The 16,103-nt window shown below is 38.9% G+C and overlaps 1 protein-coding gene across 2 annotated transcripts in view; it reads right to left on the bottom strand.

Annotated features, from left to right (window-relative positions):
* Positions 1 to 5,974: 5,974 nt before the first annotated feature.
* The window catches only part of MASTL (microtubule associated serine/threonine kinase like), a 35,258-nt gene continuing 25,129 nt past the window's right edge, over positions 5,975 to 16,103 (bottom strand). For both annotated transcript variants that reach the window (XM_045857964.1, XM_045857965.1), the window contains exons 10-12: positions 9,658 to 9,771; positions 9,468 to 9,569; positions 5,975 to 7,290 (exon numbers count right to left, since the gene is read on the bottom strand). In XM_045857964.1, coding sequence (XP_045713920.1) covers positions 7,133 to 7,290; positions 9,468 to 9,569; positions 9,658 to 9,771 — 374 coding nt within the window. In that variant the 3' untranslated portion in view covers positions 5,975 to 7,132. The remainder of the gene's footprint in view (positions 7,291 to 9,467; positions 9,570 to 9,657; positions 9,772 to 16,103) is intronic.

The raw sequence follows: 16,103 nt of genomic DNA, 5'->3' as shown, positions 1-16,103 counted from the left end.
CATCCAAACTGACTTGGTATTAATTGAAAGGAGACTTGGTGCAAATAGTGTATGTTTGCACAAACTTTTGGACTCTAAGTGTGTTTGTATTTAGCTAAGATTAAGGTGGTTCTTTCTGGCAGGGTGATTGTACCTGAATGCACCTCAAGATTGTTTGGAGAATAATGGAAAGGTTTTATATAGTGACAATTTCTCAAATCCAAAATTAAGACAAATATTCTAACTAGCAGGGTACTTAGGATTCAAATGGTGATCACCTTATTAAACACCTTTTGTGTTTGCTATGCATGAATCTTTTTTTTTTGTACTCTGGAATTTTATTTTATTTTTTTATTTTTTAAAATATATTTTATTGATTATGCTATTACAGTTGTCCCATTTCCCCCCTTCACTGCCCTCCACCCTGTACACCCTCTCCCACCCACTTCCCCCCCTTTAGTTCATGTCCATGTGTCATACTTGTAAGTTCTTTAGCTTCTACATTTCTCATACTGTTCTTACCCTCCCCCTGTCTATTTTCTACCTACAATCTGTGCTACTTATTCTCTGTACCTTTTCCCCCCTCTCTCCTCCTCCCACTCCCCTGTTGCTAACCCTCCATGTGATCTCCATTTCTGTGGTTCTGTTCCTGTTCTAGTTGTTTGCTTAGTTTCTTTTTGTTTTTGTTTTAAGTGTGGTTGTTAATAATTGTGAGTTTGCTGTCATTTTACTATAACAGTTTTTTCTGTATCTTCTTTTCTTAGATAAGTCCCTTTAACATTTCATAAAATAAGGGCTTGGTGATGATGAACTCCTTTAACTTGACTTTATCTGAAAAGCACTTTATCTGCCCTTCCATTCTAAATGAAAGCTTTGCTGGATAGAGTAATCTAGGATATAGGTCCTTGTCTTTCATGACTTGGAATACTTCTTTCTAGCCCCTTGCCTGTAAGGTCTCTTTTGAGAAATCAGCTGACAGTCTAATGGGAACTCCTTTGTAGGTTACTGTCTCCTTATCTCTGGCTGCCTCTAGGATTCTCTCCTTCATTTTTACCTTGGCTAATATAATTATGATGTGCGTTGGTGTGTTTCTTCTTGGGTCCAACTTCTTCAGGACTCTCTGAGCTTCCTGGACTCCCTGGAAGTCTATTTCCTTTGCCAGCATGGGGAAGTTCTCCTTTATTATTTGTTCAAATACGTTTTCAATCTGTTGCTCTACCTCTTCCCCTTCTGGTACCCCTATAATTTGGATGTTGGAATGTTTAAAGATGTCCTGAAGGTTCCTAAGCCTCTCCTCGTTTTTTTTTGAATTCTTATTTCTCCATTCTTTCCTGTTTGGTTGTTTCTTTCTTCCTTCTGGTCCACTCTATTGTTTTGAGTCCCAGTTTCCTTCCCATCACTATTGGTTCCCTGTGCATTTTCCTTCATTTCTTTTATGGTAACCTGCATTTGTTCATTTAATTTGTGACCAAAATCAACCAATTCTGTGAGCTTCCTGATCACCAGTGTTTTGAACTGTGCATTTGATAGGTTAGCTATCTCCTGGTCACTCAAAAGGATGAGTTCTGGGGCACTAATTTGTTCTTCTGTTTGAGCCATCTCTCTCTCTCTCTTTTTTTTTTTTGGTCTGGTCACTCCTGTTACAGTGAGGGGCAGAGCCTTAGGTGTTCACCAGGGCTGGTCACCCCAGTCGCTAGATTGTGATGTTTATGTGAGGGCGGGGCAGAGAGGGAACAATGGCGGTAGCTCCATTCTCTGTGGGACCTCGTTCCCTTCCCTGGGATCCTGGGTTGTGCGCTCTGCCCTGCTCCACATTCGCCACCTCACTGGGTCTGCCAGCTGCAGCTTGCATACTCAGGGTCCACCCGCTGCGATCTTGCGCACCCCAGATGCCTTACGTGCTTCCGGTTGCCTTATGTGCCCAGTTCTCCCTGTTCTCTGTGCCGAGACCTGTGCTCGGCTGCTTGTCTCCGCCCCTCCTACTGGTCTGGATGAACGGGTCTATTTCAACTTCTTGGCTGTCCCACTTCCATTCAGATAAATTTTCTGTCAGTTCTGGGTGTTATTCTGCCTCTAAATTTTGTTGTTGTTCCAATCTTGGTTGTGCGTGGAGGTACGGTGCGTCCACCTATGCCTCCATCTTGGCCGGAAGTCCACTATGCATGAATATTAATTCTGACAGAAGTACACCAAGGTACCTCTTCAAACATGTTTATTTTTATGTTTACATTTAGTGGAGGTGTGGATCAATGATCCCTCTTTCTTCCTTCCTTCCCCTCTGGAAATAAAATTTTTAAAGAAAAAACCAAAAATACCCTTTAACATTTCTTGGAATACTAGATTGGTGGCAATGAACTCCTTTAGCTTTTCTTTATCTGGGAGGCTCTTTATCTGTCCTTTGATTCTAAATGATAGCCTTGATGGGTAATCTTGTTTGCAGGTCCTTGGTTTTTATCACATTGAATATTTTTTGCCAAACCTGTCTGGCCTGCAAAGTTTCTATTGATAAATCAGCTATAGTCTTATAGGAACTCTTTGTAAGTAACCAACTGATTTTCTCTTGCTGCTTTTAAGATTCTCTTTGTCTTTAATCTTTGGCATTTTAATTACGATGTGTCTTGCTGTGGGCCTCTTTGGGTGGATCTTGTTTGGGACTCTCTGCACTTTCTGAACTTGTGTGTCTATGACCTCCACCAAGTTGGGAATTTTTCTTTCATTTTTTTCCCAATAGATTTTCAATCTTTGTTCTCTTCGTCTTCCAACACTTCCATGATGCAAATGTTGGTATGTTTGATGTCATCCTAGAGGCCCCTTAAACTGTCTTCATTTTTTTGGGATTCTTTTTTCCTTTTGCTATTCTGATTGGGGGTTTTATGCTACCATATCTTCCAAATCACCAATTTGATCCCATACTCCATCCAATCTGTTGATTCCTTCTAGTGTATTCTTCATTTTGGTTATTGTATTCTTCATTTCTGACTGGCTCTTTTTTTAATCTCCATTTTTGTTTCCTCTTTGTTGAAGTTCTCACTGAGTTGATCTATTCTTTCTCTAAATTCATTGAGCATCCTTATAACCAGTGATTTGAATTCTACATCTGGTAAGTTGCTTGAGTCTATTTTGTTTAGTTCTTTTTCTGGAGATTAGTCCTTTTCTTTCATTTGGAACATGTTTGACTCCCCATTTTAGCTGCCTCCCTGTGTTTTTTCTATGTAGTAAGTAGAGCTGCTACATCTCCCAGGCTTAGTAGAGTGGCCTTATGCAGTAGGTGTCCTATGGAGCCCAGTGAGCAGCCTCCCTGGTCACCTGAGTGGGGCATCCCAGGTGCACCCCTCCTGTGTGTACCTATTTATTGTGGTTGAGCCTTGATTGCTGTTAGCACACCAGTGGAAGGCACTGACTCACAGGAAATTTGTCTGCAAGGACCAGTGGTGGTTACAGTGGAGGAGTTGCTGTGCAGGACCCACCCCACTGACCAGGATTCACTTCAGCAGGGCTCTGGTGGCAGCTGAGTCAGCCCTTTGAATATGTTGCTAGTTGAGGAGGTTGGGTGGTGTTCCAGTGTAATCTGAAGATGTCCACTGGGTACACTCAGGGGATCCCTAGGAGGTACAGACGAAGGTCAACCACTGCCTGTGCCCTGCCTGGGCCAATTGACCTGAGCTACAAAGAGCTACAGATTGCTACCACTTGGTCTAGGCTCGGAGGTGTCTGGAAGAGCGAAGCTGTGAACCACGGCTGACTGCCATTAATTCCAGGCTTAGGGCTGTTTAGCAATAGGTACAGGGCTGAGGCCAGTCATTTCTTGCCTGGGGTTTGTGGGCCTTTGAGAAACTTTGTCTGAAGCATGAGCCAAGACAGGCTGTTTGTTTGGAAATGCCACTAGAATCACCTTAGGTAATCCACACATTGGGTTGGATTAGGGAATCACCAGGGCAAGGCAAACAGCATTAGCCAGGTAGACAAGAGACTCAGATATGGCTCTGGGACTGTTGGGGTAGAGCTCAGCAAAGGAACAATGGCCTCTGCCAGCACTTCAATCTGGGAGAAAGCTGACCCCGGAGCCCTTTCCTTGAAGTCAGACAATTTAGTTCCTCCTATATGTCCCTAGAACCTTTCAAGCTGTTGCCCCAGGGCTAGAGCTCAGGTGAATCTGAGTAAGTCCATGCATGGCCCCTTTAAGAATGCCTAGCTCTCCAGCCACCCTCCATCTTACTGAGCCACAATGTCTACTGGTTTCCACAGCCAGAAGTTACAGGGACTTCTCTTCTTGGCACTGAGACCCAGGTGTTGAGATCTTAGTGCGGAGCTGGGACTCTGGGAGGCTCATTGTGAACATCTGCAGCAGAAATATCCCTGTTTTTCTCTCACCCAAGGACATTCTTTCATTGTTTTATAGAAAGATAGGAAGGGAGAGACAGAGAAACATTGATGTGAGAGAAACATCAATCAGTTTGTTGCCTCTTGTAGGCACCCTGACTGGGGATCAAACCCACAACGCAGGTTATGTGCTCAGACCAGGAACTGAACCTGTGACTGTTCAATATATGGAACAACACTCCAATCAACTGAGCCACACTGGCCAGGGCTCCCTCCCTGTTTTTAACTGCTACATGTGGGTGTGTGATTTGCCTATTCCTCCTACCAGTCTCAGATGTGGCTTCTGTATATCCTTAGTTATAAGACTTCTGTTTAGTTAGACTTCAGGTGGTTCTCAATGATGGCTGTTTAGTTTAGTTGTTAAACTAAACATGATGTAGTTGTGGGAGTATGAAAGTACCAATGTCACCTACTCAGCCATGTTGACTGGAAGCCTCAGGTTTTTCCTTAACCAGTTTTTGAACCCACGACATCTTAATAGGTGTATTAAAGGGTTTAAGTTTAGATAATAAATCACTTGTTCCCTGTATATACCACTACAGCACGCACAGTTCCAGGTGACAATAGCTGCACACACTAGGTCCATAACTGCAAACTTCCACTTAACATGGGCACTTGCCCTGGGAACAGGATCCCTGTACATTTTCCCAATTATTCAGTAATGTTTCAAGTACCTGATAATGTTGGAGTCCTGGGCAGTTCTATTAAGGAAATGATTTGGTCTATATTATTTTTTTAAAATCCTATTGCTATTTTTAATTTTTCTTTGCTAGTTTCTTATTTTTAATCTGCCTATATAAGTAAACAATCACTAGCTTAGAGTTTTACCTGCCCAAGGTCTTTTATGTGGTATAGTAATAGTTTAGACTGTTTGTGCTTGATTCCACAGTCACTATTCTTCCTACTACTTAAAATTATAAAAGGCCCTGGCTGGTAATAGCTCAGTGGATTGAGTGTGGGCTGTGAACCAAAGGGTCACCAGTTCAATTCTCAGTCAGGGCACATGCCTGGGTTGCAGGCCACGTCTCCAGTGAGGGGTACATGAGAAACGACTACACATTGATGTTCCTCTTTCTCTTTTTCTCCCACCCTTCCTCTCTTTCTAAAAATAAATAAATAAAATCTAAAAAAAAAAAGCTATCTGAAAAAAATAGTGTGAAAAAAAAATATATATATATTATAGAAGAACCCTAGCCGGTGTGGCTCAGTGGTTAGAGCATCATCCAGTAACTGAAGGGATGTGGGTTTGATTCCTAGTGGGAGCGCATCTAGGTTGCAGGTTCATCACCAGTCCAGGTACAAACGAGAGCGACCCCCAGTTCAGACGTGTACAATTCCTGATCCCCAGTCTGGGTGTGTTTGAAGGCAACCAAGCAAACCTTCTCTTGCATTAATGTTTCTCTCTCTCCCTTCCTCTCTCTAAAAAAGCAAAATGAAGAAAAGTGTCCTCAGGTGAGGATAAAAAACATATATATACCATATAAGAACAATAAATTATCCTATGATTTTACCTAAGGGAAAGATATAATATATATTAAACAAAGTTTTAATAACTTATTTAAAATATTTTATTAGAAGAAATGACTATTAGGAACATTAAACTGAAGTAGTTATTACCAAAATAAGCTCAGTAAAAATATTAAACCTTGGATTCAATTATATAGCATAACTATAATGGTTTATTTTTCACTAAGTTTTACACTTGTACTAGCTTTTTCAACTAGATTAGCAAGGCTCTTTCTGGGACAGTAATGGAAAGTAAAAACAAATCCAAGTGCAAAAGGAACAATAGTATTAAACAGATTAGCAGCAAATTTACATATGGTACATTTAAATTTGAACTCTGCTCTGTTATGGGGTAAGTACGCTGAAAGCCTCAATGAATTTAACATATGACCCATGAAGCTGAATCTTGTGTGTGTGTGTGTGTGTGGGTGTGTAAAAGAATGATGTTGACAAGTAATATACTTGAAGTATGTTACAATTACATTTATTAAGCTAAAGTAAATTTTTCATAAAGGATCAGGCTGTCTCTGGTAATGCTGCCTATGTTTTAAACAAATTATTTTAAGATGTAAACCATCATGTTTTATTAAAACTGAACAAGCTGTTAAAATTGCTACAGTATATCACACCTAAGCTTCCTAGTACTATTTTAAACAAATATGTATCGTAGAGAAAGTATCAGAAGCAGTCCAGAAAGAGAAATGTATTCATAAAAAGTCCTTTTGTTCATCCCTCATCCCCCAAAAAAGCTGTACTACTGGGTGAAGGAAATTTACAGCTGCATTTTGAGGTCACAAACGCATTCTTAAAGGATTGCCTTTGAGACGACAGTTTTTGGAAGCAATCTCGTATAAATAAATAAGTTACATTAAGATGAAATTGTACGGCGTTTTGTTATTTTAACACCAAACTGAATGGCGGACTGAAATCAACAGATGAGAAAGAAAATCAAGCTTAAGTCTTACTTCCTCTAAAGTGGTAGTGCCATTCTAGTTTTATTGTTGCATTAATTTTCATAAAGTGCAGTGACAAAATAAATAAGATGAAAGAAGCTTTGAAGATCTATATACAACTTAGAGATTAAGATAAATTATTGATAATATTCTTGATAGCCTTTTACCTCTGTGGAAGTTGTAACATATATTGAAAGCTCATTGATCCAGGGAAAATGATTTCCTCCCCTTTAAATCAGTCCAGTATTAAGGAGTATATAATTATGCCAGCTTATCCTATCAGACAAAGTAAACTTTAAGGGCAGGCTTCTGTACTATAGACTAAATCCAGATACAGTCAGGTGCTGAGCATTATTCCTGGCTTCAAAATAGGAGGTATCTGTTTCGCCATCTGGTTGGGGTATGAAAGGCATAGTTTGATGCTGCAGATTTTCCCAGTCCACCTCACTGAAGAGAGGATGATGTTTCAGCTCTTTAGAAAAATATAAAACAGAAAAGAATATTACGACACCATCACCTAAGCAAGTACTCTTCAGCAGGAATGAAGGACACTGCCACACATCTATCTTGCCCTACTTAATTATGCCACTTTCATAGGCATTTGTCTGTTTTTCTATTCAATTACTTCCTTCTCAGTGACACACTCTGCATCATTTTATACATCACTTGATATAGGATGTCACTGACTTGCATCTTCACAACACACTGACTAACCACCTAGCAGTACAGTACTGCTTCCACTTATAAAATCTCAACTTTGCTTATCTCTTTCCCTGCATTTTCGATACCTGTCATCTTTCCTATTTATTTCCTTCTACAGACTAAAATGAAAATATGCTCTTTTGATCACTTCGTGGTATTTCGTTACGAGACCTAACTTCCCCTTTCAATCCTTCACTTCATAAGGCAACAATCAAGACATTGACAAGAACAGAAAGTGGCAGTTAAGGCAGTAAACAGCTAAAAATATCAGCAACCAAATTTGAGGAGAGTATTGGGAGAAGACTACACAGACGAGAAAGAATCATGGGTCTGCACTGGGGATGGTGGGCTGGGAAAGCTGTGTGTCTACATGTTGCCTTTTTCCTCATCTGAGAGACTGCTAGGAAGAGATAAAAATAGCAAAGACAGTTTTTGTTTAGAGAACTTGTCTTTTAATTTTTCAAAATACATACCTGAGCATGGAGTTACTTATTGTAGTAACTCTTAAACTGTGATATCTGGATATGATGCGATGCTTTATGACCTTCTCATCATAGCTGTTCATTTAAACTAAATCTATAACAAGTTGTAATCTAGGTTACGATCAACTAAACAAACAGCTGAAGCCACTGTTTTTTACCTGAGGAATACCCCTACCATTGGCTTCACTATGTGAACTGTTCATTAAACAACCAAAAATCTGAGGTTATTGGTAAGGGTACTTTTCTTCTGTCTCTACTTAATTTGAGCAAATCACAGTATATTATAGTAATTTGCCAAACAATGGTTTCTCAGCTTCAGCACAACTGACATTTGGGACCAGATAAATCTTTGTTGTGGGGACTGTCCTGTGCACTGTAGGATGTTCCCAACAGTTGTGACAACCCAAAACAGATCCAGACAATACCAAATGTCTTTTGGGGAGCAAAATCACCCCAGTTGAGCATCCTTCTACAGTAAGTGTTAGTGATCAGTCATCAAATATCTGTACTCTCACTTTACACACGCTTTTGCTTCAATTCCACTCTTCACAGAGGTCTTACTAACCACTCCATCTAAAAAAAATCTGCCATATTTTGTATTCTCTCACTCTGCTTTATCTTTCTTCATGGTACTTACAACTAGAAGGAATTATGTCATGGTTGTATTTATTTACTTTCTATCTTTCCACTAGAACATAAAATCACAGGGATTTTAGTCTGGTTCATCTGTAGGGAACCTCTAGCACCTGTAACAACACTGTCTGGCACCTAGAGGTCACTCTATAGCATTTGTTCAACCAACCAACCAACCAACCAAACAAACAATGGATCTTATTAGAGGGAATACCCAGAAGCTGATGCAAATGCATTACTAAGGCTTAATTTTCTAAACATACCCTCCTACTTCACATGGAAATGTACTCTGTGACATAATGCTTATTTATCCTAGGGCAAAAAGGGTCTTAGGGCAATTGATGAGATTTACCAGAGGTTCAAAACTGTAGTTTAACATATCCCTTGCAGTGGGAAAAATCCACTGAATGGATCAAAATGTAACCTGGCACCTGAAACATTTGTCAGTCAATAAGGGTATCACAAATGAAGCAGCTAGACATTATAGAATTAAAATTTTGGTATGGTAAAAAATATTTCTTGTATTTGTAGATCGTTAACTTTATCAGGCCCTGATAAATGGAGACATTGACAGGATAAGATTGTTTCAGGTACCTACTTGAGGTTAAAATTCAGTGAGTGGCTATTACAACCTGATCGCATTAAATTTTAATGTACAATAAGGGCAAATGTATCAATGGATACCTGGAGTGCAAAAACAGACTAAAATTCTTTTTAAACTAATTTAATAGTCAGATTATCTGTAGCATTGTACTAGAACTTAGTATCAGTATTAACATTCACCTGCTGAAACAAATCATGGGTTAAAGGGTTTATTAATACGAAGCCTTACCTTTCATTCCAGCTCTCTTTGTATCATCAATGGTTAAAAGTATTTCTACTGCACTTTGAGCATTATCAGATAACTTTTCTTCACCTTCAGGCCAAGGGATATCTACAAATATGAATAAGCCTCTTGGATCATTGCTCAAAATAATACACAGAGATAAATTAATCTGTCTTAATAGGATAAAAAGAATCACCTCTTTTCAGAATATTCTGGAATACCTGTTGTGGTGTTTCATCATTGAAAGGGGGAATTCCTGTTAGAAACTCAAACAAGCAAACTCCAAGTGCCCACCAGTCTACCGCAGGACCTGGAATTTAAGAGTAAGTAGTTGAACTTGCAAGCATTTTCAACAAATGTTTGACCAACTAGACCATTAATACATGGCTATTTGGGCACAATCAAGGCATTCATTTCCTGAGGCTTACTTCTGGCTTCATTGGGTGCAAAAAGTCAAATGACCTTCAGTTATGCAATATGGCAATTACTTTCTCTAGTTCCTAAGAAGTTTAGATCAGTAATTAATACAGCTAGTTAAAGGAAAGTTAAAGCTTTCTTTGGTCATTTATTAATAACTTCTGATATTCTGGATAGTTTCTTGTTCTAAATCCTACAACACAATCAAAGAATGCATTTAATCTAAAGATTTTTCTCTAAAACAGTCACAGTACTTCTCAATTTCAAATTGGTAAATAAGATTAAGACAATTCCATGTCTACTCATTTCACAAATGTATGAGATGAGGTATCTGCCCTGGCTGGTGTAGCTCAGTGGATTGAGCGTGGGCTGCGAACAAAAGTGTCGCAGATTCGATTCCCAGTCAGGGCACATGCCTGGGTTGCAGGCCATGGTCCCCAGCAACCGCACATTGATGTCTCTCTCTCTCTCCCTCTCTCTCTCTCTCCCTCTCCCTCTCCCTCTCTCTCTCTCTCTCCCCCCTCCCTTCCCTCTCTAAAAAATAAAATAAATAAAATCTAAAAAAAAAAAGGGATGAGGTATCAACATTTACACTAATTGGAGAATAGCCTGGTAATTATAGAAAGCTGTACTTACAGAGTGTTTCCATGGGCTTTATTCCTTTTAAGATCACAGATGGACAAATTAATTTAACAAAGAATATTCTCTTAAACTATAGCTTGAGGTAATTAGGATATGTCTTAATAAATAGGAAAAACTGATTTCTACATAATATCTTTATCGAAAGCACCATTTATATACCAAGATGTTTTAAAGGATTATTTTAAAGATGACTGTATAATCTGATGCACATTTTTGTTTAGTTCTGACTATGAATAAGGTGTTTACTGAGCAAAGGTTAACTTTAGTCCAAAAATGGCTAACCTCAATATAAACTTAGAATGGGGATTGTAGTCTAATGCTACATTTGTCTGGAAATCACTCTTTAAATGCAATTTCACAAACTCTGTTACTGTGGTTAAACAACTGCTGCCCTTCCATTTCATAACATGCAGGAAAGCACTGTGGAATCCACCACTAGGAAAAAGTCACATGCATATGGAATGCCTTTTCACCTGCAAGCCATTAACAACCCCACTTTCCCTGAGAACACAAGATGCAAATAGTAATAGTATGTTTCTATAGTAATCACTACAAAAACATAAAAGCCACCTCAGTTAGGAGATCTTTTAAGCAGTACTGAGAAAGTATTTCAATTGATTCAATGATACAACTAAATAACAGAAAAGTAGGGGGAAATCAGGAAAAAAACATAAATTTTATTTCTTTTACTCAAGTTAGAAATTAGGACCCTTTTCCCAGTTCAGCCAACATGTACTCATGTCAAAAACATACATGCTTTCTCCATGGATATGTCACACATATCCATATATGTAAGTCAAAGTCTAATAAGATCATATATTGTCATCAATCCTAGGAATTATAGCATTAGCCAGAGAAAGAGAACTTACTTTACATTACTTTCTAATTCACAACCCACTTCTGTAATTTGTGTAGATACTTTTTATGCCTATTTTCTAATAATAATGGAATTAAATGATTTATGAAATTCCAGCCTTTTTGTAATTGTTAATTCTAATATTTTTATCAAGCCCATTTCCTCTGTTGCAATAAAAAAAGCCATATCTTCACTCTTTGCTGCCTTTAAAAGTCATAAAAAATGTCAGATGCCTACATTTGTTTTCAGAGAAAAGCAACCTCTCTGGATGTCTTTCTGCTCAGAAAACAGAAGACACTTCATTTTTATATCTCATATGTGGGCCAAAATGAAAAACATTTTTTTCTGCCATGTGATCTAGTTATACTTTGACTGTTCAGTTTAATGTGCTTTGCCATATTACTTAAAAAAAAGCTCACTCACCCGAAATCAGAAATCCTGTATGTAAGAAAAGAGTAGTTAGGTACATTGTATTCAAATTATGAGTTCATTCTCACATCATACATTGAACTAGATACTAGGGATTGTGTCAGATATAAGGGGTACAAAGATGAATAAGAAAGAGAGCTTTTCCTCAGGAGAAAATAGCCTACTCTGGGAGAGACAATACAGGTAATTTTAACACAATGTTAAGAGAACTGAAACAGAAATGTGCACAAGAAGCTACGGGAGACTCTGGCCAGAGTTCCTAAGTCTGCTTGTTGAGGGGAAGACGGTGGAGGGCATCAGAGGAGTCGTAGCTGTGCCGCAGCATGATGCTAGGAAACAGAGAGGTATGTGTAACAGGATGGAGCATAGGAACTAAGTGACCTGCCCCTGGGGCCTGGGGGAAGAGGTAGGGAATAGGGAGCTGATTTTTTCCTCCTTTTGATTATAAATTTTATAAACTATGTATTAAATTACTTTTATAGAAAATAAAAACTTAAAGTACATCTTTACATTTGAAGCTTACTTTCATAATATATCCTAAGTTAGACAACATACAAATTATAATATAGTAAATGGCCTAGTATATCTGTGACTTAGTGAAAAGGACACTGTACATAAATCAGTTAAGTGCCCAGAGGAACTTAGTTGCTTTGGCTAATAAAGGGGAATATTAAGTGTGTCCACCTGCAACAAGGTAGAGATCATTCAGAACAGTGCTGAGTGCTGCCCAGGAATTCTCATGGAGTGCTATCTATAGGGAAACCTTAGACACTAGTCTTGGGAAACTTTCTTAAGCTTTCGTAGTAGAGAAAAATATAACAAATCATTATAACATAGGGGAATGACATAAGTTTTAAATAGTTTCTTTTGGGATTGAACTTGCAACGTTCAATCCCAAAAGAAACTATTACGATGTATGACGGTGTATTACGATGATGCTCTAACCAACTGAACAATCTGGCCAGGGCTAAACAGTTTCTACTTAAGTGATATGGCAATGAAAAAGTAAATCTCTGTAATTGGTTAAAGGATACATCATGGAAGAGGTGACACTTAACTGATCATCAATGAGAAGAAATTGAACATGAAGATGATTGGGGACTGGCTTTTTAAAACTAGGGCAAAATACTTGTGCAAAATAAGGAAAATTTGAAAATATTGTGTCTAAGGGGTGGAATGGGATTATAAGGCCAAAACACGAATCTCTTTGAGAGATGTGGCCAGTAGGAGAGTTTGGAGCTTCATGTGCCATGATCAGTAATGTCGCTTTTAAGGAGACACCGTAATTTTTCAAAGAGGGAAGCAGCATGAATCACGTTACATTTTAAGAAAAATCTAGATTTTGTGCTGCTGCATTCTGGGTTGCTTGTGGTCTCTCCTACCTTGGACTCTGGTCTTGAAAAGTGGGGCAAGGGAGTATAGGCACAGGAAGAGAACAACTTGAATTGAATCCAAATCTAGACTGCAACATGCAACACTGCTTGGCTATCTGAGCATTTTCATTGTTTTTTAAATAAAATGTAGAAAAATTTGCAATCAGGGAAACAAAACAACAAATATGGGGGGAAAAGGAAAACTCTGGTGGCAATGATTATAAACAATAAAATGAAATTGAGGAGATCAGAAAGAACGCTATTAAATAATCAAAAGACAAAGATGAGGCAGAGACAGTGCCAGAGATGAAAAGGCAAGGAGAAATACTGCAGAGATGTAATCAGCTCAGAGATTTAAATGCCAGAATGTAGGGACAATGTCCTTACAATGTCCTTGTATCACCACAAAGATGGTGAAACTGAGATAATGAACAGAGGAAGTGAGAGCTGGATAACAAGTACAGTTTTGACAGGCAGCATTTGCAAGACTTGTAGAATACTGACTAGATATTAAGGCCATGTATCTGTTGCCAGGTGAAAGTCAGGATTAGAGATTGGTCACTGGGAAACATTAGCATAGGCCCAACTGAAGTCATGGGAGTGATGAGATTAACAGGGAACCTGATAATCTCAGGGAACCTTAACAGGGAACCTTAACCTGAACAGGATAAGGGTCCAGAGCAGAATCATGAAGAACCTCCATATTTACAAGAGCTAAGGAAAGAACTGAGGAGTAGCAATACAGATAGGAGGAGTGAGACTGAGAAGAGGATGGTATTTTGTAAATAATGACATCACAGGTGACTGCTAATAAAAGTTTCAGTTAAATAATCAGATTGCCAAGAATCCTGAAACACCAATTCAAAAGAACATATGCAGAGACTCCTAGCCAAGATAGAGGTGTAGGTAGATACACTTTGCCTTCTTGCAAAACCAAAAGAAGGACAACAACAAATTTAAAAACAAACAAACAAAAAATAACTAGAACTGCCAGAAAATTGAACTGAATGAAAGTCTGATAAACAAGGAGTTAAAGAAGAAACATTCATCCAGACTGGTAGGAGGGGCGGAAACGGGCAGCTGGGGTGGAAAGGACTGGCAGCAAGGTGGCAGCTGGAGGACCAAGGTGGGTGAGGTGGTGGCAGGCAGTCCCACATTTGCATGTGGATAAACTGGAAGGAACAACTGGGGAGTAAGAGAGACCGCACAACCAAGGGTTCCAGCATGGGGAAATAAAACCTCAAAACCTCTGACTATAAAAACCTGTGGGGGTTGTGGTGGCAGGAAAAACCCCTAGCCTCACAGGAGAGTTCACTGGAGAGACCCACAGGGTCCTACAACATACACAAACCCACCCACCCAGGAATCAGCACCAGAAGGGACCCAATTTGCTTGTGGGTAGCAGAGGAAGTGACTGAAAGCCAGGCAAGAGCTGAGCAAACAGCATTGTTCCCTCTCTGAGCCCTCTTCCACATGCAGTGCCACAATGTAGTGATGGGGGTTGCCCTACCATGGCAAATACCTAAGGCTCTGCCCCTTACTATATAACAGGCACACTAAGACAAAGAAATATGGCCCAAATGAAATAACAGCTCAAAGCTCCAAATACAGAACTAAGTGATGAAGAGATAGCCAACCTATCAGATGCAGAGTTCAAAAAACTGGTAATCAGGGCTCGCAGAAATGGTTGAGTATGGTCGCAAAATAGAGAAAGAAGTGAAGCCTATGAAAAGTGAAATAAAGGGATCCAACAGTGAAGGGAAGGAAACAGGGACTCAAATCAACAATTTGGAGCAGAAGGAAAAAATAAACATTCAACCAGAACAGAATGAAGAAACAATTTTTAAAAAATGAGGAGAGGCTTAGGAACCTCCAGGACAACTTTAAACATTTCAACATCCGAATCATAGGGGTGCCAAAAGGAGAAGAGGAAGAGCAATACATTGAAAACTTATTTGAAAAAATAATGAAAGAAAACCCCCTGAATTTGGTAAAGGAAATAGACATACAAATCCAGGAAGCTCAGAGAGTCCCAAAGAAGTTGGACCCATGAAAACACGCACCAAGGCACATCATAATTACATTACCTGAGATGAAAGAGAAGGAGAGAATCTTAAAAGCAGCAAGAGAAAAAGAGACAGTTACCTACAAAGGAGTTCCCATAACACTACCAGCTGACTTCTCCAAAGAAACCTTACAGGTAAGAAGGGGCTGGAAAGAAGTATTCCAAGTCATGAAAGGCAAGGACCTACATCCAAGATTACTCTATCCAGCAAAGCTATCCTTTAGAATTGGAAGACAGATAAAGTGCTTCACAGATAAGGTCAAGTTAAAGAAGTTCATCATCACCGAGCCCTTATTATATGAAATGTTAAAGGGACCTATCTAAAAAAAGAAGATCAAAACTATGAACAGTAAAATGACAACAAACTCACAACTATCAACAAGTGAACTTAAAAAAACAAAAATAAAAACAAACTAAGCAAACAACTAGAACAGGGACAGAATCACAAAAATGAGAATCACATGGAGGGTTATCATCAGAGGGGGGAGAATTGGGGGAAAAGGTACAGGGAATAAGAAGCATAATTGGTACATAAAAAAAGGCATGGGTAGGTTAAGAATAGTATTAAGAATAGTTTGATTAAAATAAAAAAAAGAGAAAACTATATTTGAACAATGATAAAAAAAAAAAGAATAGTATAGGAAATGGAGAAGCCAAAGAACTTATATGTATGACCCATGGACATGAACTAAGGTGGGGAGATGCTGGTTGGAAGGGGGTGCAGGGCAGAGGGGAACAAAGGAAAGAAAAAAATGGGACAACTGTAATAGCATAATCAATAAAATATATTTTTAAAAAAGAACCCATGTACCCCTATGTTTATAGCAGTGTTATTAACAATAGCCAAGTGCTGGAAACAG

Source organism: Phyllostomus hastatus, unplaced genomic scaffold, assembly GCF_019186645.2.
Source record: "Phyllostomus hastatus isolate PE091 unplaced genomic scaffold, TTU_PhHast_1.1 phas_scaffold_1674, whole genome shotgun sequence".
Taxonomy (NCBI): Eukaryota; Metazoa; Chordata; class Mammalia; order Chiroptera; family Phyllostomidae; genus Phyllostomus; species Phyllostomus hastatus.
Note: the sequence above shows the minus strand (reverse complement) of the source record. Positions and strands in the feature narration are given on the sequence as shown.